We start from the raw sequence: 26,954 nt of genomic DNA, 5'->3' as shown, positions 1-26,954 counted from the left end.
TATTAGACGCAAGGAAGAGGCATATAAATTGGACAGATAAAAATAATAATCCCGACGTGTGGGAACATCTTAGAATTTAACAAAGGAGGAAAAAGTGATCAATTAACAAAGGGAAAATACAATATGAGTGTAAGGTTGTGGCAAACATAAAAGCTGAATATAAAATTTCCCATAGTCATGCAAAGAGTAAAAAAGACGGCTGAAGACAAGAGTAGGTCCCTCACACTGAGAAACAGGGTGTGGTCAGCTGGCCAGCAGCAAAAATGCTCACCAGACAGGTTATAGAGTCATGGAGTCATAGAGCTGCACAGCATGGAAACAGATCCTTAGTTCCAACTCATCCATGCCAACCTGGTAAAATAAATTAATCTGGTCCCATTTGGCCCATATCCCTCAACACTTCTTATTTATATATCCATCCAATGCCTTTTAACTGTTAAAATTGTACGAACCTCCATCACTTCCTCTGGCAGATCATTCCAGACATGAACCACCCTGTGCGTGAAAAAAGAGATAGAGATAAGAGATAGAATAAAGCATGCTAGGAATTTTGGTCAATCTAGTTTAAATTCTGATCTCTGTTACAATTGTAGCCAAGATATATTCTGACCTGTCATTTCCTGTGTTCCAAATAAGGCGGGTTATATGGTTATCTCTAGACAGACTGGCACCATTCGACCTTATACAGAGCGTGAAATGTGGCTGTTTAATATTTGAGAGTTTGTTTTTAGCCAGTAAAATCCATTGGCTTGTATTAAACATTGCACTCAAGATTTGATCAATTAATTAGCTGAGTGCCAGGGAATTTTATGGAAACTGAACATATATTGAGATAAGTCAGCAAAAGATTTTCCCTGGAGGAGCATTCAAAAACCCATATGAGAAGTCTGTGCCCAGACATTACTTTCAGAGAAAATGAAGAACAATGAGGTGAGATCTACATGGAGGGCAAATTTGGCCACTTCACTCAAATTGGTGTAGTATTTGATTGAAGCCAAATGTTTAGATTTCATTTAGACTTAAACATGAATTTAGTAAAAGACAAGGTCATGTGAGGTTATGTAAGGTTGAAGTGAAGTTAGATGAAGAAAAGTTTTGACAAATGTATGTTTTATATTGAATACTTGTACTTGAGTTAAAGTAAAGAAAGATTTGCTTAATAAAATTCTGAGTTGTTTCTCTGCCTTTGGGAGCCAATCACACAAGGGAAGAGTATCTGGGTAAAAGGTTGGAGTACTCCTTTGTGAGCAAGAATTTGGGGATTTATAATGGGGAGCAATTCAGTTGGCTGACCAACTGAATACATACTTTGGTTCTGTGTTCACAAAGAAGGAGACCAACAACATAACAGGAATTTTTGGGGAACATAAGGTTTAGTGACAAGAACTGCAAGTCATCATTGTTAGGGGAAAATGGGGTTGGGAAATTTGACAGAACTCAAGACCAATATTCATCCAGGGTTTGATCATCAACAACCTAGTGTGCTTAAGGAAGTTCTCCAAGAAATGATGGATGTATTAATGGTCATCTTCCAAGATTGTTTAGACTCTCACACACTTACGGCATATTGGGGAGAGTAGCTAATAATAACCCCTCTGTTTGAAAAGATCAGTAAAGACAAGAAAATGGCAATTATCAACTAATCAGCTAGAGCTGGTAATGGGGAAAATAGTAGGATTCATTACAAAAGATTTAATTGCAGACTATTTGAAAAACAAAAGGCCAGATCAGACAGAGCCAGCATGGATTTACAAAATGGATATCATGCTTGGCGAACCTATAGGATTTCTTTGATGATGTAATTGGTTGATTTCATGAGGGTGAGGCAGTGGTCAGGATTTATTTGGACTTTCAGAAGATTTTGTCAAAGTTCTACATAGGAAATTAGCATGTAAACTTAAAACATCATGATTGGGGCTATTTTTATTTTGATGGACGGAAAGCTGTTTGGGAGACAGGAAAACAAAGAATAACAGCAAGCAATTCATTTTTTCCCTAAATGGCAGCAGTGACTAGTGGGATACTGCAGGGGTCAGTGCCTTGACTCTAGCTTTTGACGAGCTATAGAAGCATGATTTAGCTGGGGGATCTAAATGTAATGTCTCTGAATTTTCAGATGATACATAGCTGAGTGTGAAGATGAGATGTGAGGAGGATGCAAAGACGCTTCTGGGTGATTTGGACAAGCTGAGTCGAAAAATTCATGGCAGTTACAGTTATGCTGCTGCCAAGCCACTCTTGTTACCGGACCTGGCAAACTATCAGTTAGATTGTGCTACTGTGCCTTTACCAACATCAGCACTTCTGTCAAATGGTGGTCATTATGTAGGAGCTCTGATTCATCATCTGAGGTGGGGATGGGGTCAGTAGGTGATAATCATCAAACGTTTTCCTTTTGTAAGCTTGACCTGATGGTGTGATGATTTATGGAGCCTGCAGCCAATGTTGAGGACTTCCACCTGAGTGTCTGTCACTGTGCTACCACCTCTATTGATGGATCTATCTGGTGTGACAGACTATACCAAGAATTGTAATGATGCAGTCTGTGACATTGTAAGATATGAATTATTTTGTAAAACTATATCAGACTGTTCTAAGTTGTCTTACTTGATTAAAATGCTGAATAGTTCTGTGGGACAAATCTCCAAATATTGGCATAGACCCCTCAGAAATATTGAAAGTGGACTGCACAGAGTTGACTGAACTGGGTGCACTTTGTCCTTTATTGTGCCTTGATCGATGTCAGGTTTTTTCAGTTTTATTTGTTTTTGACTTTTCCGTTGCCGTTTGACACAATTAAATGTCTTGGTAGGCCATTGAGAGAACATTTAAGAGTCAAACATAGCATTGAATGTAATGATGAAACAAACATTTTTACAGTGAGTGATTAGTTTCTGCACTGTTTTGCCTGGGAATGTTGTGGAGGCAGGTTCAATTGACGTGTTCAAAAATGAATTGGATGAACATTTGTAAAGCAAAACTACACAGAATTAAGGGACAAAGGCAATCGAAATTCAATGGATATGATAGGCCAAATGCATACCATTTCCACAATAACAGTTCTGTGATTATAATGCACTTCCCCCATCCATCATCCCCTAGCAGGCGTACAGCAAGGGGTTACATATAAAATAAAGCTCCCTCTATGCTGTCCCAGAGCTAAAGGTCCCAGAGCTGATGTAGTATGGTGTTATCTATGGAGTAAAATCTTCGCACTGCTCCTTGTACCACTGTCAATGTTTTCACTGTGGATCAGGAGTTATAAGCAGACAAGACTGGCTAAGTCAGCAATTTCCTTCTCCAACCTGCACAGGTCAACCAGATTTTGTTTTTCTTTGAATGACACTTGAAAATTATTTAATGGCAAATGTAACTGTGACAGTTTTGCTTAAGAATCAAGACTTATTCATTGAATTTAAATGCTACCAGCTGTCGCCATGCAACTTCACGGAATCACAAAGTTGTTGCAGTTCTGAATGAGGCAATTTGGCTCATTGCATCCTCACTTGCTCTCTGAGCATTTTGACTTAGTGCCAGTCTCCTACAAATTCCCTGTAAACTGTATATTGTTTTGTTTTAGAGAATCATCCAATGTCTTATTGAATGCATCAAATGAACCAAACTCTATCATACGTTAAGGCAATTTGGTCTGTGTAAAATTATTTTTCTCACCTTGTATTTTGAAATACAGTTTAACTCTGTGTTTCTTGGCTCTCGAGTCTTTTATGAGCTGGTAAGCCTTCCTGTCTCTTTTCTATCTAGACGCACCATCATTTTAAAAGCCTCTGTGAAACCTACCCTCGTCTTTCTTTCCAAAGAATACTTTTCCAGTGTAACTTGATGATTGAAGGCTCTCATCTCTGGAATATTCTTATAAATAATTTCTGTATTGCATTTAATGCATTCACACCCTTCCCGGCAGTCTGGCAGCCAAAATGGTACACAGTACTCCATCTGAGAGGTAACAAATGTCCTCTAATGGTTCAGGATAAGCTTCATCTCTTGTATTCTATTCCCCTATTAAAAGACTAAGTAGCGACTGTGTACTTTGTTAACTCCGCACTCCGCCTCTCCTGGCATATTGATGATTTTGCACATGCACCCATGTCTCTCTGCTCCTGCATACACATTGGAGCAGTACATTTTAATCTATAGTGTCTCACATCATGTTTCTCACTGTTGAACTTCACCTGCCATCTATCCAATCACTCCATCAATTTGTCTACAACCTTTTTAGAGTTCCATATTATCCTCCTCACAGTTTGCAATGCTCCCAATATTTGTGCCATATGCAAATTTTGAATTTGTCTTCAGGAAATTAATCTCAAAGATATTTATATAATCGTAACTTTTCCAAATCGGCTTCATTACTGAAGTCCCTCATCACTGGAATCATTCTCATAAAGCTCTCTTCTGCACACTCTTTGATAAATTCATATCTACCTTTCAGTTTCCTCTCACGGAAAGTTTACATTTTTTAAATCTGATGAGCTGTATTTTTTCTCTCGCAGATCTGTTGTGTGACACTCAATCAAACACCTTCTGGAAGTCTGTGTACAACATATGATAGCGTTGCCCTCATCAACTCTCTCTATTACTATTTTTAAAAGTCTAACACCACCACATCAATAGTCACAGGTGAGGTACCGGAAGACTGGAGGTTGGCTAACGTGGTGTCACTGTTTAAGAAAGGTGATAAGGACAAGCCAGGGAACTATAGACCAGTGAGCCTGATGTTGGTGGTGGGCAAGTTGTTGGAGGGAGTTCTGAGGGACAGGATGTATATGTATTTGGAAAGACAAGGACTGATGAGGGATAGTCAACATGGGAAATCATGTCTTACAAACTTGATTGAGTTTTTTGAAGAAGGAACAAAGGGCAGAGTGGTAGATTTGATCTATTTGGACTTCAGTAAGGCGTTTGACAGAGTTCCCCATGGGAGACTGATTAACTAGGTTGGATCTCATGGAATACAAGGAGAATTAGCCATTTGGATACAGAACTGGCTCAAAGGTAGAAGACAGATGGGTGGTGGTGGAGGTTTGTTTTTCAGACTGGAGGCCTGTGACCAGTGGAGTGCCACAAGGATTGATGCTGGGTCCACTACTTTTTGTAATTAATATAAATGAGTTTGATGTGAGCATAAGAGGTATAGTTAGCAATTTTGCAGATGACACCAAAATTGGAGGTGTAAGTAGACAGTGAGTAAGTTTACCTCAGATTACAACAGGATCTTGATCAGATGGGCCAATGAGCTGAGAAGTGGCAGAAGGAGTTTAATTCAGCTAAATGTGAGGTGCTGCATTTTGTGAAAGCAAATCTTAGCAGGACTTATACACTTGGTAAGGTCCCGGCGAGTGTTGCCGAACAAAGAGACTGTGGAGTGCAGGTTCATAGCTCCATGAAAGTGGAGTCACAGATAGATAGGATATTGAAGAAGGTGTTTGGTATGCTTTCCTTTATTGAGTACAGGAGTTGGGTGGTCATGATGCGGCTGTACAGGACATTGGTTCGGTCACTGTTAGAATACTGCATGCAATTCTGGTCTTCTTCCTAGCAGAAATATGTTGTGAAAATTAAAAGGGTTCAGAAAAGATTTACAAGGGTGTTGCCAGGGTTGGAGGATTTGAGCTATAGGGAAGACTGAACAGGCTGGGACTGTTTTCACTGGAGTGTAGGAGGCTGAGGGGTGACCTTATAGAGGTTTACAAAATCGTGAGGGGCACAGATGGGATCAATAGACAAAGTCTTTTCTCTGAGGTGAGGGTGTCCAGAACTAGATGGCATAAGTTTATTGAGAGGGGAAAGATATAAAAGAAAACTAAAGGGATTTTATTAATGTAGAGGGTGGTACGCATATGGAATGAGGTGCCGGAGGATGTGGTGGAGGCTAGTAAAATTGCAACATTTAGGAGGCATTTGGATGGGTGTATGAATAGGAAGAGTTTGGAGGGATAGGGGCCTGGTGCAGGCAGGTGAGACTAGATTGGTTTGGGATATGTGGTCGACAGGGACGGGTTGGACCGAAGGGTCGGTTTCCGTGCTGTACATCTCTATCACTCTGACTCTATGACAACTGAAGTTAAACCGACACGTCTGAATTTGCCGGATTTATCTTTACGAATGTGCCTGAGCAAAGGTGCAATTGTTACAATTGTCAAGCATTCCCGCGTCTTCGCTGAGTTCGAGGAGGATTGAAAATTTGTTGCCAGTGCCCCGACAATTTGTATTCTTACTTCCTCCAGCATCTGTTCTGATCCTATTGCCGTATTTACTTTATCAGCAGTTTATCCAAACCCTCTTTGTCACTTTTAAACCTTCCAGTCTCTAAAATTTCTCTTCTGTTACCGTGGGACCCAGATATAATCATAATTCCTCAACTTGCTTAACTTTATTTGAACTGGGGAAATTTCTTAAGCATTTATGGTACTTGGTGTATCGGGGGTGGGGCGCTGCAAAAATGAACACAACCCAGTTTTGTGGTATAGATTTTGAATGACGTTGCACCACCGCGTTTGTAATCAGCAGTGCGATCAGTCTGCACCAAGCAACACTGGAATCTCGATCCCCGCCCATCTCAACCTGCTGAGCGTCCCTGTGCCCTCCCCTACCCACCCACATGGACCCGCGCACTCCCACACCACATCAATTGCTCCCTTGTGTGCTGTAGCACTGTCACTCGTAAAACCTGCTTTCGTTTTCTTCTCCAATACAAATGATACATTGCACAAATCAATTGAACTTTATTGCAGAACTAAAGGTGTTCAGCAGTTGCGAATGTCGTACTAGAAAAGCACAGCAAGTCAGGCAGCATCCGAGGAGCAGGAGAATCGACGTTTCTGATCAGCGGCACAGCATTTAAAACCTCTCTGAACCCAGAAGTGCTGAAAGTGAATATGGCTTCCAGGCTGCGTGACAGTTTAATTGACTTGGCGATTTGTTCAATTTGTCAAAACTTCTTCAACGATCCAGTCACTCTGGGCTGTGGACACACTTTCTGCCGCTCTTGTGTCGAAAAGCAGAAGTTAAACATCTGTCCAGAATGTAAAGAGAAGGTTCTGGAAAGGAGGCTTTCAGTAAATCGGACTGTATTGGGTCTGGCAGATAAAGCCCGGAAAGTAAAGCTAGCGGAGAAGGAAAACCAACTTCACTGTGAGGGACATCAGGAAGAACTGAAACTGTTCTGTGAAACTGACAAGACATTGATCTGTGTGATTTGCATTGCTACACCGGAACACAGAGGGCACCGCTTCCTCCCGATTAAAGAAGCTTTTGAAATCTACCAAGTGAGTAACATCGCATTTTATCAGCTTATTATTTTATTTTTCTCCCACTATCCAAAGATTTCATTTGTGATTTTCTCTGTACCAATTCTAGGATCAGCTGAAATCTGCTTTAGATTCACTCAGAGAGAAGAAATCTGCGATTCTGGAAACGGAACTGACCCAGAAACGGAAGATTTCCGAAGTGAGGGTGAGCTCTCCCTGTGCTGATTTTCTGGGATCTCGGTTAGTTGTGTTCCCTTTAGCGCGGGACATTAATGAGGTTTCACATTTCATTTGGTAGGAACAGGCGAGCAGTCTGCAGACCCACATCACATCCGAGTTCACTAAAATGCACCAGATTCTCACTGAGAAAGAGCAGCGTTTACTCAGAGATCTCAGGGAAGAAGAGGAGAGGGTTGTAGAACCGATGGAGAAAAACCTTCGAGAGATTCAGGAGAATTTAAATTCTATTGAAGAGGAACTCTCAAAGTTGCAGAAACAGATGGAGCAGGAAGACGTGCTGATGTTTCTGAAGGTGAGGGAATATATTGCGGGTCAGTGCAACAAATCTCCAGTTCGAAAATAACTAACGATAAGTGAAAATAAATAAATACAATGCCTGGTAAAAACGAGGAACAAAGGATTGCTTTTTCAAATTAATAGATATAAACACTGAGGAAATAGAACATAGAACATAGAACATAGAAGAATACAGCGCAGTACAGGCCCTTCGGCCCTCGATGTTGCGCCGATCAAAGCCCACCTAACCTACACTAACCCACTATCCTCCATATACCTATCCAATGCCCGCTTAAATACCCATAAAGAGGGAGAGTCCACTACTGCTACTGGCAGGGCATTCCATGAACTTACGACTCGCTGAGTGAAGAACCTACCCCTAACATCAGTCCTATATCTACCCCCCCTTAATTTAAAGCTATGCCCCCTTGTAATCGCTGACTCCATACGTGGAAAAAGGTTCTCACTGTCAACCCTATCTAACCCCCTAATCATCTTGTACACCTCTATCAAGTCACCCCTAAACCTTCTTTTCTCCAATGAAAACAACCCCAAGTGCCTCAGCCTTTCCTCATACGATCTTCCTACCATACCAGGCAACATCCTGGTAAACTTCCTCTGCACCCGTTCCAGTGCCTCCACATCCTTCCTATAGTATGGTGACCAAAACTGCACACAATATTCCAGATGCGGCTGCACCAGAGTCTTATACAACTGCAGCATGACCTCAGGACTCCGGAACTCAATTCCTCTACCAATAAAAGCCAGTACGCCATATGCCTTCTTCACTGCACTATTTACCTGGGTGGCAACTTTCAGAGATCTGTGTACATGGACACCAAGATCCCTCTGCTCTTCCACACTACCAAGTAGTCTACCATTAGCCCAGTAATCCATCTTTTTATTACTCTTACCAAAGTGAATCACCTCACACTTAGCTACATTGAACTCCATTTGCCACCTTTCTGCCCAGCTCTGCAGCTTCTCTATATCCCGCTGTAACCTGCCATATCCTTCCTCACTGTCTACAACTCCTCCGACTTTCGTATCATCCGCAAACTTGCTCACCCAACCTTCTAACCCTTCCTCCAGGTCATTTATAAAAATGACAAACAGCAACGGTCCCAAAACAGATCCTTGCGGAACACCGCTAGTGACGGCACTCCAAGATGAACCTTTGCCATCAACTACTACCCTCTGTCTTCTTCCAGCCAGCCAATTCCTAATCCAAACCTCCAACTCACCCTCAATGCCATATCTCTGTATTTTCTGCAGTAGCCTACCATGGGGGACCTTATCAAATGCCTTACTAAAACCCATATATACCACATCTACCGCTTTCCCCTCATCTACCTCCTTAGTCACCTTCTCAAAGAATTCAATAAGGTTTGTGAGGCACAACCTGCCCTTCACAAAACCATGCTGACTATCCTTGATCACATCATTCTTATCCAGATGTGCATAAATCCTATCCCTTACAATTCTCTCTAAGACTTTGCCCACAACAGAAGTGAGACTCACTGGCCTATAGTTACTAGGATTATCCCTACTCCCCTTCTTGAACAAGGGAACCACGTTTGCTAGCCTCCAGTCCTCTGGCACTACTCCTGTAGACAAAGAGGACACAAAAATCAAGGCCAATGGCTCTGCAATCTCCTCCCTTGCTTCCCGGAGAATCCTAGGATAAATGCCATCAGGCCCAGGGGACTTATCTATTTTCACCCTTGCCAGAATTTCCAACACCTCTTCTCTACATATCTCAAAGCCATCCATTCTACTTATTCGTGCCTCAGTATTCATATCGACAACAATGTCCTGTTCCTGAGTGAATACTGACGAAAAGTATTCATTCAGTGCCTCCCCAATCTCTTCAGCCTCCACACGCAACTTCCCATTACTATCCTTGATTGGACCTATTCCTACCCTAGTCATTCTTTTATTTCTAACATACCTATAGAAAGCCTTAGGGTTTTCCCTAATCCTACCAACTAAGGACCTTTCATGCCCCCTCCTTGCTGCTCTTAGCTCTCTCTTCAGGTCCTTCCGGGCTACCTTATAACTCTCAATCGCCCCTATTGAACCTTCACGCCTCATCTTTACAAAGGTCGCCCTCTTCCATTTAACAAGGGATTCCAACTCCTTATTAAACCACGGCTCCCTCACACGACCCTTTCCTCCCTGCCTGATAGGTACGTACTTATCAAGGACACTCAATAGTTGCTCCTTGAACAAGTTCCACATATCAATTACGCTCTTGCCTTGGAATCTACTTTTCCAATCCACACATCCTAAGTCATGCCTCAACGCATCATAATTTCCCTGCCCCCAGCTATAACTCTTGCCCTGTAGTACACACTTATCCCTCTCCATCACTAGAGTAAAAATCACCGAATTGTGGTCACTGTCCCCAAAGTGCTCACCTACCTCTAGTTCTAATACCTGGCCTGGTTCGTTACCCAGAACCAAATCCAGTATGGCCTCACCTCTTGTTGGCTTATCTACATATTGTGTCAGGAAGCTCTCCTGCACACATTGCACAAACACTGACCCATCTAACGAACTTGAGCTATAGCTTTCCCAATCAATATCAGGAAAGTTAAAGTCTCCCATAACAATCACCCTATTACTGTCACTCTTCTCCTGAATCATCTTCGCAATCCTTTCTTCAACGATTCTAGGACTATTAGGAGGCCTGTAAAAGACTCCTAACAGGGTGACCTCACCTCTCCTATTCCTAACCTCAACCCAAACTACCTCAGATGGCAAATCTTCGTCCATCTTCCTTTCCACCGCTGTAATACTATCTTTGACAAGCAAAGCCACACCCCCCCCTTTTACCCCCACCTCTGACCCTACTAAAACATTTAAACCCTGGAACCTGCAACAGCCAATCCTGTCCCTGATCTAGCCACGTCTCCGTAATAGCCACAACATCGAAGTTCCAGGTACCAACCCACGCTGCGAGTTCACCTACCTTATTTCGTATACTTCTGGCATTAAAGTATACACACTTCAAGCCACTCTTCTGTTTACAGGCACCCTCCTTTAAGATTGATGCCATATTCCTAACCTCCCTACACTCCAGATCCTGCACCCTCAAGCTACAGTCTGGGTTCCCATGCCCCTGCAGAGTTAGTTTAAACCCCCCCCCAAGAGCACTAGCAAACCTCCCCCCAAGGATACTGGTGCCCCTCAGGTTCAGGTGCAGACCATCCTATTTATAGAGGTCCCACCTTCCCCAGAAAGAACCCCAGTTATCCAAGTACCGAAATCCCTCCCTCCTGCACCATCCCTGTAGCCACACATTTAACTGTTCTCTCTCCCTATTCCTCGACAATAATAATGAGAAACAAAGGTTAGGCCACTTTTGGAAGATTGCATGCAATTCTGGCCTCCTTCCTACCGGAAGGATGTTGTGAAACGTGAAAGGGTTCAGAAAAGATTTACAATGATTTTGACTAACGGGAAACTGTTGCACAAGGGAGGGTGGTACGTGTATGGAATGAGCTGCCAGGGGAAGTGGTGGATTCTGGATTAGTGGTGCTGGAAGAGCACAGCAGTTCAGGCAGCATCCAAGGAGCAGTAAAATCGACGTTTCGGGCAAAAGCCCTTCATTAGGAAGACAGGCAGAGAGCCTGAAGGGTGGAGAGATAAGTGGGAGGAGGGTGGGGTTGGGGAGAAAGGAGCATAGAGTACAATAGGTGAGTGGGGGAGGGGGTGAAGGTGATAGGTCGAGGCGAGTACAATTGCAACATTTAAAATGCATCTGGATGGATATATGAAGAGGAAGGATTTGGAGGAATATGGGCCAGGTGCTGGTTGGTGGGGTGAGATAGGTTGGGATATCTAGTCGGCATGGATGAGTTGAACAGAAGGGTCTGTTTTCGTGCTGTACATCTCTATGACTCTAAGACTCTCTGACCCTCCATGTCACTTTCAATACTGTCTTTATTTTAAAATTATTGTCAAAAATCTTAATTGTATTTATATTTCTTACTTATATTTCTTACTTATATTTCGAAAGCCTTACTGAAGTCCATATAAGTCACGTCCACCACTCTGCCCTCATCAACTTTCTTTGCTACTTCTTCAAACAAACTCAATCAAGTTCATGAGACAAGTTCATTTCCCACGCACAAAGCCAGGTTGACCAACCCGAATCAGTGCTTGCTGTTCCAAATACATGTAAATCCTGTCCCTTAGGATTCCCTCCAGCAACTTGCCCACCACTGACATTAGGCTCGCTGGTCAATCGTTCCCTGGCTTTTCCTTACCACCTTTCTTAAATAGTGATACACATTAGCCAACCTCCAGTCTTCCCGCACCTCACCTGTGACTATCGATGATACAAACATCACAGCAAGGGGCCCAACAATCACTCCTCTAGCTTCCCATAGAGTTCTAGGGTACATCTGATCAGGTTTTGGGGATTTATCCACTTTTATGCATTTCAAATCATCCAGCACCTCCTTCTCTACAATATGGACATCTTCAAGATGTCACCATCTATTTCCCTACACTCTGTATCTTCCATGTCCTTCTCCAGAGTTAATACTGATGCAAAATACTCATTTAGTATGTCCTGCAGCTCCACACAAAGGCTGCCTTGATGATTTTTGAGGTGCCACCATTCTCACCCCAGTTACCCTTTTGTCCTTAATGTATTTGTAAAAACCCCTTGGATTCTCCTGAACCCTATTTGCCAAAGCTATCTCATGTCCTCTTTTTGCCCTCCTGATTTCCCTCTTAAGTATACTCCTACTGCCTTTGTATTCTTCTAAGGATTCACTTGATATCTATACCTGACATATATGCTTCCTTCTTTTTCTTAACCAAATGTTCAATTTCTAATCATCCAGCCTTCCCTACACCTGCAGACCTTTCCATTCACCCTAACAGGAATATACTCATTTCTGAAGGCTTCCCATTTTGCAGCCTTCCCTTAACCTGTGAATATCTGCCCCAATCAGCTTTTGAAAGTTCTTGCCTGATACCATCAAAATTAGCCTTCCTCCAACTTCAAACGTCACCTTTTAGATCTGGTCTATCCTTTTCCATCACTACTTAAATCACTAATAGAATTATGGTCATTGGCTCCAAAGTGCTCCTCTATTGACACCTCAGTCACCTGTCCTGACTTATTTCCCAAGAGTAGGTTAAGTTTGGCATCTTCTCTAGTAGGTATACACCCACATACTGAATGAGAAACCTTTCTTGTACACAGTTAACAAATTCCTCTCCATCTAAAACCTTAACAGAATGGCAGTTCCAGTCTATGTTTGGAAAATTAAAATCCCTTATTATAACCACAATATTATTCTCACAGATAACTGAAATCTCCTTACAAATTTGTTTCTCAATTTCCTGCTGACTATTGAGGGGTCTATAATACAATCCCAAAAAAGGTGATTATCCCTTTCTTATTTCTCCTAAACAACGTCTCTGGATGTATTTCCAGGAATATCTGCCCTACGTACAGCTGTAATGCTATCCCTTATCAAAAATGCCACTCCCCCTCCTCTTTTGCCTCCCTTTCTATCCTTCCTATCGCATTTGTATCCTGGAACATGAAGTTGCCCTGAACTACATTGCTGTAATTGCTCTGATATCCCAGTCCCATGTTCCTAACCATGCCCTGGATTCATCTGCCTTCACTATTAGGCCTTTTGCGTTGAAGTAAATGCAATTCAATTTATAAGTCCTACCTTGTTCTCTGCTTTGTCCCTGCCTCCCGTGACTGTTTGACTCACTTGTTTTCTCAACTGTACCAGTCTTAGATTGATCTCTTTCCTCGCTATCTCCCTGGGTTCCACACCACCCCCACCACCACCGTACTAGTTTAAATCCTCCCAAACAGCTCTAGCAAATCTCCTTGCCAGTATATTAGTCCCTTTCCAATTCAGGTGCAAACTATCCTTCTTGTACACATCACTTCTACCCCAGAAGAGATTCCAGTGACCCAAAAATGTGAACCATTCTCCCATACACCAGCTCCTCAGCCATGTATTCATCTGCTCTATTCTCTTATCTCTACCCTCACGCGCTCATAGCACCGGGACTAATGCCGTTATTACTTCCCTCGAGGACCTGCTTTTTAAATTCCTGCTAAACTTTCTATATTCTCCCTTCAGAATCTCATCTTTTCCCCTTCCTATGTCATTGCTTCCAATGTGTACAATGGCCTCCTGCTTGATCCTCTCTCCTTTGAGAACGTTCTGCACACTCTCTGAGACATCCTTAATCCTGGCACCAGAGAGGCAATGCACCATTTCTGTTCTTTGTTGCTGACTGCAGAAACATCTGTCTCTGACTAGAGAGTCCCCTAACACAATCGACCACTTGGAACCCGATGTACCCCTCATTACATTCGAGCTTGTCTTGATACCAGAGACTTGTCTGTTTGTGCTACATTCCCTGAGAGTCCATCAGACCCTGCATTTCCCAAAACAGCATACTTGTTTGAAATGGGGATAGCCACAGAAGACTCCTTCACTATCTGCCCACATCTCCTACCCATCTGAGTGACTGTACCTTCCTAAAACTGCCATCCATTCACACCCCCTTGCTCTTGTAAATTCCTCATTGCCTCTAACTGTCATTCCAACTGTTCCATTTAATTTGATAGGATTCACAACCAAAGACATGTGTTCCAGATATAATCCACAGTAACACGTAAACTCTCTCTAAACTCCCATTTCTGACAAGAAGAGCATATCACTATTAAAAGCCAGTTTTGCTCCTTCACAACTGTCTAATTGCTCTAAAAATGACTGCTCTGCTCCTGGCTAACTTAATACAGGTACACAATGCTTTATCCGAACCAGCTGGTTTTTGGAATTTGGAATTTTTCAAATTTCGGAATAAGTGACAGTTCAACAGTGAAATGTTTAAAAATCTTACTGAACAGCAGACTCACTGTGAGTAACAAGCACTGAGACAGAGTTGAGGCCTGCCAGTGTGCTGGGTCAACAACTCCACCTCCCCGCCCCCCACCCCAACGCCACCACATCTCATCTGAGTGACACACATTGAGTGCGTGTGGAATTGGGTTAATTGTTTGCATCCAAACAACCTTGTTAATGTCATAAAAACTTCACAAAAAATGTTCAGATTTTGGAGCTTTTGGGATTTTGGATAAAGAGTTGTCTGCCTGTACTTGTGGCTTATATTTTTAAAATGTATTCAAGAGACAGATCTGAATAAAACATAATCAAGAAAGAAGCGACTCTACTCACTATTGTAGAATTACAGCAAGGCTACACTTTCTGTTCTGTGACTTTTCCCAAACAGGTTTCTCCAAGAACAGTTCTGAATTTCACTGTTTAAATTTTCCTAGACAAGCTTCGATGTCCAGAGATACATTAATTTAAACAGCAAAGGCAGTAGCTGCACAGATTCACTGATGTGTCAGTTTTCTTTCTCTTTCTGTCTCTCTCTCTCTCTCTCCCCCATTCACTGACCATGTGCTGCCTGTTGACTGTCCTTCTCCCTTTTTAAATTTTTGACATTATTTTTTCTCCAAAGTTCCAAAGCAATGCAACACTTTATAAAACAGTAATTGCTGCTCCTGGATTTCAGGGAAATCACCTCCAACATTTAAAATATCTCAAAAAAGGACCACCCCTCAGAGCCAGAAATTTTTTCCATCCTCCATCTTGGATTACCCTGAATCATCCTTAACTAAACATAAAATCATGCCATGATTGTTCTTTCTTTGAGAATGTTTTACCATTATGCCATCAATTAGTCCTCAATCATAATAAATCAGAGGTCTCTAATTGTATGTTTCCTAATTGGCTCCAGAACACATTGTTTTAAGATGTTGTTCTGAACACACTTTATGAATTCATTGTCAAGCATACCTTTGCCAATTGATTTATAAAAAAAAGTCAATCAAAATGATTGTAGTATCTTCTTACAAGTCCTCATGATTTTGTAATTTAGAGGCTCTCTATTTCCAATTAAAATGATTTTATATCTTCACTTTCCAAAATAAGATCATTTTTCATGTATGCACTGACCTCTTCCTTTCTGAAGAAAACTATCCCAACTCCTTTTTCTATCTGTCTGTCTTTTTGAAATGTCAAATACCCATGAGTGTTTAAGTTTCTCAGCTTACAACTCTCTCATGGCTCTCAGATTATGACCCACTCATTAAAATAAAGAACCTAAAATTGTTTTGTTCAATTGTTCAATTTTTAAAAACTGTTTTGCCTTCTCTGGTATTATTTGTTAAGGCACCATTAATGTTGTAAACTCTGTTCCGATATGGCACACTTTGGTTATCTTTCTACACTAGGCAATTACCTTACCTTTTTACTTCTTGCACCAAATTTCCTGTTCCAACAAATTACCCAAGCAAAGCATAGATTCTTTCTGGTTGTATTGTATAGATTGGGACTTAATGTTAATTTCCCTTTCTGCATAGTTTTCATCAGTCCATATCTGCTCATTTTAATGCTCTTTCCTTGAGAATGCTTTACCATGAGACCACCAATTAGTCCCGAATCATCATCAATCAGAGGTCTCTAATTACATATTTTCTAATTGGCTCCAGAACATATTGTATAAGATGTGGTATATCGCCTCTTGAATTATGGCACTCTTCTCCTCACTAATTTTGAATCTTTTCTTTCAGGATGAAGCTTGTCAGAAGAGAAGGTAGGACATGGTCTTTACTGAAATTCTGCATTTTTGATCAAATAACTGAGAAAATGACCTTCTAATATCAACTGTTTCATATTTTCAATAGCAATGAGTACTGTGACATACTGTCAGTAATGAATGCTGCACTGTTCATTGAACAGTTCAAAGGTCCTCTGCAGTATGCAGTGTGGAGAGAAATGATCGTCTCTATTGACCCAGGTAAAAATGAAGTATTATTCTTCCTCATTTACAAATCCAAATGAGAAGAGTTTTAAAATCTAGTTCTCTAAGTCACTGATCTCTGTGTTTAGTATTTAACACAAGTGACAAAGCATTGATTAAATGAGACATGGATGTTTTCCTTACAATATGTAAGATCCAAAACTTCAGAAAGAAGATAAGTAATTATTGGTACAGAGGAGGAGACAGTGTCACAGTGGTAATGTCCTGGACTAACAGTCCAGAATCTTAGGCTAATGCTCTGGGTGCATGATTTCAAATTCAACCATGGCAGATGATCACATTTGAATTTAATAAATAAGGATCTGGCATAATCTCAACTATGTACAGGTAACTTCTATCAATTGTCCACTATGGAATGAAATCTGCCATTCTTATCTGGTCCCATATTTTGGAATTGTACTGAGCCAAATAGATTATTGCTTGCCAAGTGGAAGTGAGACCAATCAATTTTTCAGGGTGGTCTTCAGCGTACTGTTGTGAATGATTGTCCATGAATCAGGAATGTCAAAATGTGTTCTATGTTCCATGAGTTGGAAAGTCAGAATTAGGAAGCATGGCATTTTACCCTGCAGGCAAGCAAGTAGACACTCTTTGTTGGTGGTGGGAGGTCAGAGTGGTGGAGTGGATAGTCTTGCAGAGATTGAAAGTGGTAACAGGGGTTCAGTGTGCATAGGTAAAGACTGAACAACATCCAACAGAGCAATTCATTCAACCAGTGGTAAAGTAGTAAAGTAAGGAACAAAAACAATTGAGCCACTTTCCTAAAGCCCCATTCACAACCATGTGATGATTCAAAGCTCCTTTAAAGCCAATGACTTATTTTCAAACTTCATTCACTGTTTAATGTGGAAAAGGTAACAATTGTTTTGTGTGAAGCTAACTCCCACAAAAATCATGTCATGATGAGTAGAAAGTACAGTTTCTCAGTCGTGGTTGTGTCATTGATATTGGTTTCACTCGCTTTGACCAAGAATCTCACCCACTATTCTGCTCTGATTTGTGTTACTTAACTTTTGCACCAGCTGAGGTTACTATAAAGGTCTCTCTTTCTCAAACTCTCCCTTTACCTAAGGTTAAGTCACCACTAGTTTTCTCTCTCTCTCTCTCTCTCTCTCTCTCTCTCTCTCACCCCCACCTCCCCCACCCCCCACCCCGCTCCCTCTCTCATCAGACAGCAGCCATATGATTCACTGGGTCAATGGCAACTTTATTTATTTCAGTATTTAAATTCAGATCTACATGAGACCTTGGAATACAAGTTCATTGTTCCTTGAAAGTGGAGTAAGGTAGACAGGATAGTGAAGAAGGTATTTAGTATGCTTGCCTTTATTGTTTTGATTATTGATTATATGGATTGGGAGGTCATGTTTCAGCTGTACAGGGCATTGATTAGACCACTTTTGAAATGCTGCATGCATTCTGGTCTCACTGCTGTCAGAAAGATATTGTTAAACTTGAAAAGGTTCAGTAAAGATTGAGAAGGACATTGCCAGGGTTGGAGGGTTTGAACTAAAGGGAGAGGCTGAATACGCTGGGGCTATTTTCTCTGAAATCCTGGAGGCTAAGGGAAGTCCAAAACTGGAGGGCATAGGTTTCAGGTGAGAGGGGAAAGATATAAAAGGGACGGAAGGAATAACCATTTCATGCTGAGGATGGTGTGCATATGGAATGAACTGCCAGAAGAAGTGATGAAGGCTTGTAAAATTATAACATTTAAAAGGCATCTGGTTGGTTAAATAAACAGGAAAGGTTTAGAGAGATGTGGATCAAGTGCTGGCAAATGGGAGTAGATTAATATAGAATAGCTAGTCGACATAGACGAGTTGGACCAAAGGGTCTGGTAGCATACTGTACCTCTCCATGACTCTGTTATATCAAAACTGCGTCTGTACATTATGTACAATATTTTATCTTTTAATTCTAATTTTATTTTCATTCTCTTGTTACTTTATTATCTTTAAGTATATTTATGACAACAATTTGAAACCAAGCCTTTTATCCAAAGCAGAATGGACACACAATCTTCTCCTTCACTCAAACTGCAGGGGAAAGCGACGCATTAAAGTCACTTGCATGTTACATTGTCCATTTTGATGCTAGTGCTTCACCAATACATTTCTCAATGGCTGGAAATCTAACACCATTATAATTAGCAAACTCTGGACCCAATGGCATTCTTAAACAAATGATCTATCAGAAGTGTCCTTGCATTCTAGGCCAGCAGTTTTTGTCCATGCCTCATTGCCCTTCAGAAAGTGCTGATGAGCAGCATTCTTGAAATTGTACAATCCAGCAGTCTGTGCCTGTGTTTGCACGTCTCTTCTTTTCTCAGGCTGTTCACTCCCTATTGTTCTTTTCTCATTCCTCATTGTCCCTTCCTTTCTCTTTATTATTTGATATATGTCCCAACCCTCTCAGTGTCTTCACAGTGATGCTTTGTGATGTGACAATCAAGCCTCCAGAGAAAGACTGAAAATTAGCCAGGGTGGAAACGCAAACAGACAACAAACCAGTTCTTATTTGCTCAGGTTGTCTCCTGACTCTCACTTATCGCCATTCTCCCGTCCATCTTGAGACACAGTTCCCACGTTTCACGTCCTTCCAAAGGTTCCTTCAGATACTCTGCCTCTCACACCTTGTACCTTTACTCTTTCTGTAGCACGGTGCTCAGTGATTAATACTGCTGCTTCACAGCATCAGGGACTCTGGTTTGATACGTCTCGGGTGACTGTGTTAAGTTTACACATTCTTCTGTGTCTGCGTGTGTTTCTGCAGGGTGCTCCGGTTTCCTCCCACAGTCCAAAGATGTGCAAGTTACTTGGATTGGCCATGCTAAATTTCCCATAGTATTCAAGGATATGTAGGCTATGTGGATTAGCCATGGGATGCTCTTTGAAGGGTTGGTGTGGACCAGTTGGGCTGAATAACCTGTTTCCACACTGTAGGGATGATGTGCATATGGACCCACTCACCATGTATTCTCTGCCCCAGTAATCCAAAACACCATTCCCCAGGGGCTGTGATCTCACTGATAATATGTTCCTCCAATACATTCTGTTCCTGCTGTTTCCAATGATTCTCCAATTATCTTCTGACAGCTTATTTAAAGTCTCAGCTGCTATAACCAATGCCATTAATATTGATTGAATTGTGCACTCAGCATGGGATGATTATTATTAAATCACAGCAAATAACAGTGTTATGATGTGTTACTTTACCTTGTTTCCAGCTCCAGCCTCTCTGACTCTGGATCCAAACACAGCGCATCCCCACCTCATCCTGTCTGAGGACCGGACCAGTGTGAGACTTGGAGACACATTGCAGCCACTTCCTGACTCCCCGAAGAGATTTGATTCCTGGCCCTTTGTCCTGGGATCAGAGGGATTCACATCAGGGAGACATTACTGGGAGGTAGAGGTGGGGAAGCAGAATGAATGGGGTTTAGGAGTGGCCCAAGAATCTGTGGAGAGGAAAGGGGCAATTGTCCCGAAGGTGGAGACTGGATTCTGGATTGTGGGGAAAGAAGCCAGAAGAAGCGATGATGCCACATTTTCCACTTCACAGACCCCAACCTCCAGATGTGCAGAATCCTGGAAGATTGGGGTTTTCCTGGACTATGAGGGTGGACAGGTGTCATTTTACAATGCGGTCAACATGTCCCATCTCCACACTTTCACCCACACTTTCACTGAGAGGGTCTTTCCCTTCTTTTGTCCAGGGCTGACATATGGCAGGAAAAACTCTGCCATGCTGAAAATCTGCAGGATTAAGGGGCACTGACAGATCCATCCCATAATTTCACCCCGTCCCCCTGCCTCCTGCCAGCTGTAAACTGAGGGGGGTTGGTCTCAGTCACAGGTGGAGAAAGAAGCCAGGTTAACATTCTGGGAATAAACCCTGTGTCAGAATTGGGAAATGAAAGATCGGCAAGGAGCTGTGTAGGGCTGGAGGAAAAAAGGACGGGAAGAGAAAAAGCAAATAGAAGCACAGTTGTAGAGAGGGACTTACTGGGTAGAATGAGGTGTGAGCTGCAGGAACCATGGAGATTCTTGCCTGTAATGTGATCCATTGTGAAAACCCTTCTGCAAAACAACTTTACATGTTTCGTCAGATAATGTCTTATTCTACTGAATTCGAGAGACAGAGCCAGATTGAATTGTGCCTGACATTCCAGAAAGATTGGCCCATTCATTGACATCTCACAAGGCCTTTGATGACTGCAAAGGGAGATAGATACAATTTAATCAAGGAATTAAGAAGGCCGAAAGGAGGTCAGGAAGTGTCCTCGTCAGGAAAGATTCAGGAAAATCTCAAATAATTTTACCTGTATATTCAGAGAAAGAGGGTAGACAGGAAAAGGGCTGATTTATTCAAGGACAAAGGAAGCAATTTATGCACGGACCCAGAGTAAGTGGGTGATATCCTTAATAAGTACTTTGTATCAGTATTCATCAAATAGAGGAACATGAATGATGGTAAGATTAGGGAGGTGTACGTTGATATTCCAGGGCATATTGATACTAAGAAGGAGGGGGTTTTGGGTGTCTTGAGGCAGATAAATCTCTAGGGCCTGGTGGGATCTATTAGGAAATCTTTGTGCCTATTTAGTCACTGACAAGACCCCAGAAGGCTGGAGAATAGCCAATGTTGTTCCTTTGTTTACAAAGGGCAACAGAGATAATTCAGGAAACTTTAGGCTGGGGAACCTTAGTTCAGTGGTAGGGAAATTATTGGAGAATATTTTTAGGGACAGGATTTATTCGCATTTACAAAAGAATTGACTTAGAATCATACAGTCATAAAGCTGTACAGCATGGAAACAGACCCTTTGGTCCAACTCATACATGCCGACCAGATATCCTAAATTAATCTACTCCATTTGCCAGCACTTGGACCATATCTCTCTAAACCATTCCTATTCATATACCCATGCAGATGCCTTTTAGATGTTGGAATTCTACCAGCCTCCAGCACTTCCTCTGGTAGCTCATTCCATTCAACACACTCAGCATGAAAATGTTGCCCCTTGAGTCCCTTTTAAACCTTACCCCTCTCACCCTAAACCTATGCCCTTTAGTTCTGGACTCCCCTGCAGCAGGGAAAAGGCCTTATCTATTTACCCTATCCATGCCTCTCATGATTTTATAAACTCTAGAAGGTCACCCCTCAGTCTCCAATACTCCAATGAAAATAGCCCCAATTTTTCAGCTTCTTCCTGTAACTCAAACCCTCCAACCTTGGCAACATCCTTGTAAATCTTTTCTGAACGCTTTCAGGTTTCACAACATCCTTGCGATTGGAAGGAGTCCAGAACTGCACACAATACTCCAAAGGAATAATCAGCTTGGCTTTGTGTGGGGATGTATTATCTCACAAATTTGACTGAAAGTTTTGAGTAAATGACCAAGATGATCAGTAAGGGCAGGGCAGTGGATGTTCTCAATTTGACTTTGGTAAAGCATTTGACAAGGTCCCTTATGACCTGCTGGTCCAGATGATGAAGTCATTGGGGACCTGTGGTGAGTCGGTATGTTGGATGCAAAATTGTCTTGGTCATGAATGACAGAGTGGAGGGCTATGTTTCTGCCTGGAGATCTGTGACCAGTAGTGTTCCACAAGGATCAGTGCTGGAACCTGGTTGTTTATAATATATTTGGGTGAAAATGAAGAGGCTCTGATTAGTAAGTCTTCAGGTGACTTGAACACTGGTGGAGTTGTGGATCGTGAGGAAGGTTGTCAAAGAATGCAGCAGAATTTAGATCAGTTGGAAATAGTGTGGAGAAATGGAAGATGGTGTTTAATCTGGACAAGTGTGAGGTGACGCATTTTGAAAGGTCAAATACAAGCGGAAAGCACACAATAAATGGCAGGATCCATAAGAGTATTGATATGCAGAGAGATTTGGGATTGTAAGTACATAGTTCCCTGAAAATGGCAGCACAAGTGAATAAAATGGTAAAGAAGGGGTACGGCATGCTTGCCTTCATCAATCAAGATACTGGGTATAAAACTTGGCAAGTCTTGTTGCAGCTGTATAAAACTTTATGTGGGCAACATTTGGAGTATTGTGTGTGGTTCTGATCACCAAACGATTGGAGGGATGTGGAGACTTTGAGAAGGGTCCAAAAAAGGACCTGGATTGCAGTGCATCAGCTATAAGGAGTTGTTGGACAAACTTGAATTGTTTTCACTTGAGTGTTGGAGGCTGTGGAGCGAATTGGTAGAAGTATATACAATTATGAGAGGCGTGGATGTGCTGCATAGTCAGAGCCTTTTTCACATGACTCAAGTGTCAAATACTCAGGGGCAGAGATTTCTGGTGAGAGTGGGAAAGTTTAATGGAGATTTTCAAGAAAAGTTTTTAACAGTGATGGTCATAAGTTCTCAGAATACGCTGTCATGGTAGGGGTTGGGGGGGTAGGGTAGAAGCAGAAATAACAGCAAAGTTTAAGAAGTATTTGGACAGACACATGAACAAAGCAGAGAATAGGGGGACATGGACCATGCACCGGTAGATGGGATTGGTTTAGAATGACATGATGATCATAGCAGATAGGGTGGCACAAAAGGCTTGTCCTGTGCTGTACTGTTCAATGTTCTACATTCCACTTTATGGATGTTCACCTTAAATGAGAAAAAAAAATAGGAATAATATATCTCCTTACCAGTGTGAAGATATCTATTATACATCGCCACATTCTTTAAGGGTTGATTTATAAAATATTGCCAGAAATAAATAGCCTTCTCCTCTCTTTTATCAGAAATTCATTAATTATGTCAAAATGAATAATCTAACAGCAGAAAATAAAATATATGCTTCAATACCGCTTTATTTATGTGTTGTCCAGTTATTTTTGGTAAATGTATGTCAGAGAATTGAGCCCAATTGAAAAGACACCACACAAGCCAGATCGGGTGAAATTCACAAGCTGTTTATTGCAAGCAATATCACTGGAAGAGAAATTGACTAGGCTGACACAGAACTGACAGCCTTTATAGGGAGATCAAGGGTTCTCTTCCCCTAGCTGAGTATCAAGCCAGTTTTTATAGGAATACTGTACAATGATGGGGAAGGGGAGGCATTGTGGTAGTTTGGCGCACCGATCTTTACACTGCTGAGGCGAAACGCCAGCTCGCGGACACCTCCTCCTACTGCCCCTTTGACCATGACCCCACCTCCCACCACCAAACCATCATCTCCCAGACCATCCATAACCTCATTACCTCAGGGGATCTCCCATCCACCGCCTCCAACCTCACAGTCCCACAACTCCTCACTGCCCGTTTCTACCTCCTGCCCAAAATCCACAAACCTGACTGCCCGGCCGACCTATTGTCTCAGCCTGCTCCTGCCCCACCGAACTCATCTCTGCATACCTCGACACGGTCCTGTCCCCCTTAGTCCAAGAACTCCCCACCTACGTTCGGGACACCACCCACGCCCTCCACCTCCTCCATGATTTTCGCTTCCCCGGCCCCCAACGCCTTATCTTCACAATGGACATCCAGTCCCTATCCACCTCCATCCCCCATCATGAAGGCCTCAAAGCCCTCCGCTTCTTCCTTTCCCGCCGTACCAACCAGTACCCTTCCACTGACACCCTCCTTCGACTGACTGAACTGGTCCTCACTCTGAACAACTTCTCTTTCCAATCCTCCCACTTCCTCCAAACCAAAGGAGTAGCCATGGGCACCCACATGCGCCCCAGCTATGCCTGCCTCTTCATCGGATTTGCGGAACAGTCCATCTTCTGCAGCTACACTGGCACCAGCCCCCCACATTTCCCTCCTCTACATCGATGATTGTATCGGCGCTACCTCGTGCACTCACGAGGAGGTTGAACAGTTCATCCACTTTACTAACACCTTCCACCCCGACCTCAAATTTACCTGGACCATCTCAGACTTCTTCCTCCCCTTCCTATGCCTCTCCATTTCTATCTTGGACGACCGACTCAACACGGACATTTACTATAAACTGACCGACTCCCACAGCTACCTAGATTACACCTCCTCCCACCCTGCCCCCTGTAAAAACGCCATCCCATATTCCCAATTCCTTCGCCTCCACTGCATCTGCTCCCAGGTGGACCAATTCCAATACCGAACAACCCAGATGGCCTCCTTCTTCAAAGATCGCAATTTCCCCTCAGACATGGTTGGCGATGCTCTCCACTGTATCTCCTCCACTTCCCGCTCCTCCACCCTTAAACCTCACCCCTCCAATCGCCACCAGGACAGAACCCCACTGGTCCTCACTTACCACCCCACCAACTTCCAGATATATCGTATCATCATTCGTCATTTCCGCCACCTCCAAACAGACCCCACCACCAAGGATGTATTTCCCTCCCCTCCTCTATCAGCGTTCGGAAAGACCACTCCCTCAGTGACTCCCTCGTCAAGTCCATACCCCCCACCAACCCAACCTCCACTCCCAGCACCTTCCCCTGCAACCGCAAGAAATGCAAAACCTGCACCCTCACTTCCCTCCAAGCCCCCAAGGGATCCTTCCATATCCGTCAGAAATTCACCTGCACCTCCACACACATCACTTACCTGCATCTGCTGCACCCAATGTGGCCTCCTCTACATTGGGGAGACAGGCCGCCTACTTGTGGAATGTTTCAGAGAACACCTCTGGGACACCTGCACCAACCAACCCAACCGCCCTGTGGCTGCACACTTTAGCTCCCCCTCCCACTCCGCCAAGGACATGCAGTGTTTATCGGGTCCAGGAAGCTTATTGTCAGTTTGTCTTGGGAATTGTATTCCGTAGTCTACGAGTGACTATGGTCGCGTGTGGTTTCCCTTGTCAGCCTGTTTGGTCAATGCTGAGGCATTCTGGATTTTGCTTGTATGGTTTAGACAGGCTTGATTTTCTGTGTTCCGTGTGGCCATGCTGTGGGTAGGCAGGGTGGCAGATCTTTTCCCACAATATGTCATCAGGGCTCCCCAGCAAAATTCTCCCGAAATAAACATGAACACAATAATAAACTTATCAATTCATTACAGTGGACAAGACTCACCTTTGCTATGTCAAAGAGCTGAAGAATCAATAATAAACATGCTGAGCAATGTAATGAGCTTAGTTGCCAAATACCTGAAGGGATTGGTTTAAGGTTTGGATATAAATGGACAGGAATGAATCAATAGAAATGAATGTGAATCTAATTAGCAAATACAAACATGTAGTACTGGTGAAATTGATTCAACGTTTTGTGAAGTGGAGAATGAAGAGCTTATGCGCGAATCGGCGACTTTCCTGCTCCTTGGTTGCTCCAGGATGCTGCCTGACCGGCTGTGCTTTTCCAGCACCACTCTTTTCAGATCTGATCTCCAGCATCTACAGTTCTCACTTTCTCCTGAAGTGGATGAGAGTCTGGTATTCAGAATTGAGGGTGACTCATTGGGGAAAGCAACCCTGAAAAAAATGTGGATGCTGGAAATCAGGAACAAAAACAACTATGTAAATTGCTGGAAAAACCCAGTAGCTCTGGCAGCATCTGCGGAGAAAAATCAACATTAACAACTCAGGTTCTTCAAAACTGATGATAGCTGGAAAAGGTTGAGATTTATACAGAACTTGGGCTTGTAGAAAGAGGGAGATAAACGTTAAGTGGAGATAAAGCCCAAAGAGAGAGAAAAACAGCTGGACAAAGTTTGTCAACATTAAGTCCAGATATTACTGGACATAATATTAAGCCAATGTTAAGTCCAGAAGGGTGCAGATTTCCCAAGTGGAAAAGGAGTGCTGTTCTTCCAACGTGCGCTGAGCTTGGCTGGAGCACTGCAGCAAGCTTACGACAGAGATATTGGCCAAGGAACAATGATTTGGATGTGATACCAAGAGGTATAGTTACAAAGTTTGCAGATGACACCAAAATTGGAGATGTAGTGGACAGCGAAGAGGGTTACCTCAGATGACAATGGGACCTTGATCAAATGAGCTAATGGGCTGAGGAGTGGCAGATGGATTTTAGTTTAGATATGTGTGAGATGCTGCATTTTGGGAAAGCAAATCTTAATAGGACTTATACACTTAATGGTATGGTCCTAGGCAGTGTTGCTGAACAAAGAGACCTTGGAGTACAGTTTCATAGCTCCTTGAAAGTAGAGTTGCAGGCAGAAAGGATAGTGAGGAAGGTGTTTGGTATGCTTTCCTTTATTGGTCAAAATATTGAGTGCAGGAGTTGTGAGGTCATTTTCTGGCTGTACAGGACATTGGTTAGGCCAGTTTTGGAATATTGGGTGCAATTCTGATCTCCTTACTATTGAAAG

The 26,954-nt window shown here is 42.6% G+C and overlaps 1 protein-coding gene across 1 annotated transcript in view; it reads left to right on the top strand.

Annotated features, from left to right (window-relative positions):
• Positions 1–23,396, top strand: part of LOC140455117 (uncharacterized) — a 79,751-nt gene extending 56,355 nt beyond the window's left edge. Inside the window, exons 9-14 of the mRNA XM_072549774.1 lie at positions 6,761–7,286; positions 7,378–7,473; positions 7,567–7,800; positions 16,423–16,445; positions 16,537–16,649; positions 19,903–23,396. Coding sequence (XP_072405875.1) covers positions 6,761–7,286; positions 7,378–7,473; positions 7,567–7,800; positions 16,423–16,445; positions 16,537–16,649; positions 19,903–20,453 — 1,543 coding nt within the window. The 3' untranslated portion in view covers positions 20,454–23,396. The remainder of the gene's footprint in view (positions 1–6,760; positions 7,287–7,377; positions 7,474–7,566; positions 7,801–16,422; positions 16,446–16,536; positions 16,650–19,902) is intronic.
• The last annotated feature ends 3,558 nt before the right edge of the window (positions 23,397–26,954 follow it).

The sequence above is a fragment of the Chiloscyllium punctatum genome, chromosome 30 (genome assembly GCF_047496795.1).
Source record: "Chiloscyllium punctatum isolate Juve2018m chromosome 30, sChiPun1.3, whole genome shotgun sequence".
Taxonomy (NCBI): Eukaryota; Metazoa; Chordata; class Chondrichthyes; order Orectolobiformes; family Hemiscylliidae; genus Chiloscyllium; species Chiloscyllium punctatum.
Note: the sequence above shows the minus strand (reverse complement) of the source record. Positions and strands in the feature narration are given on the sequence as shown.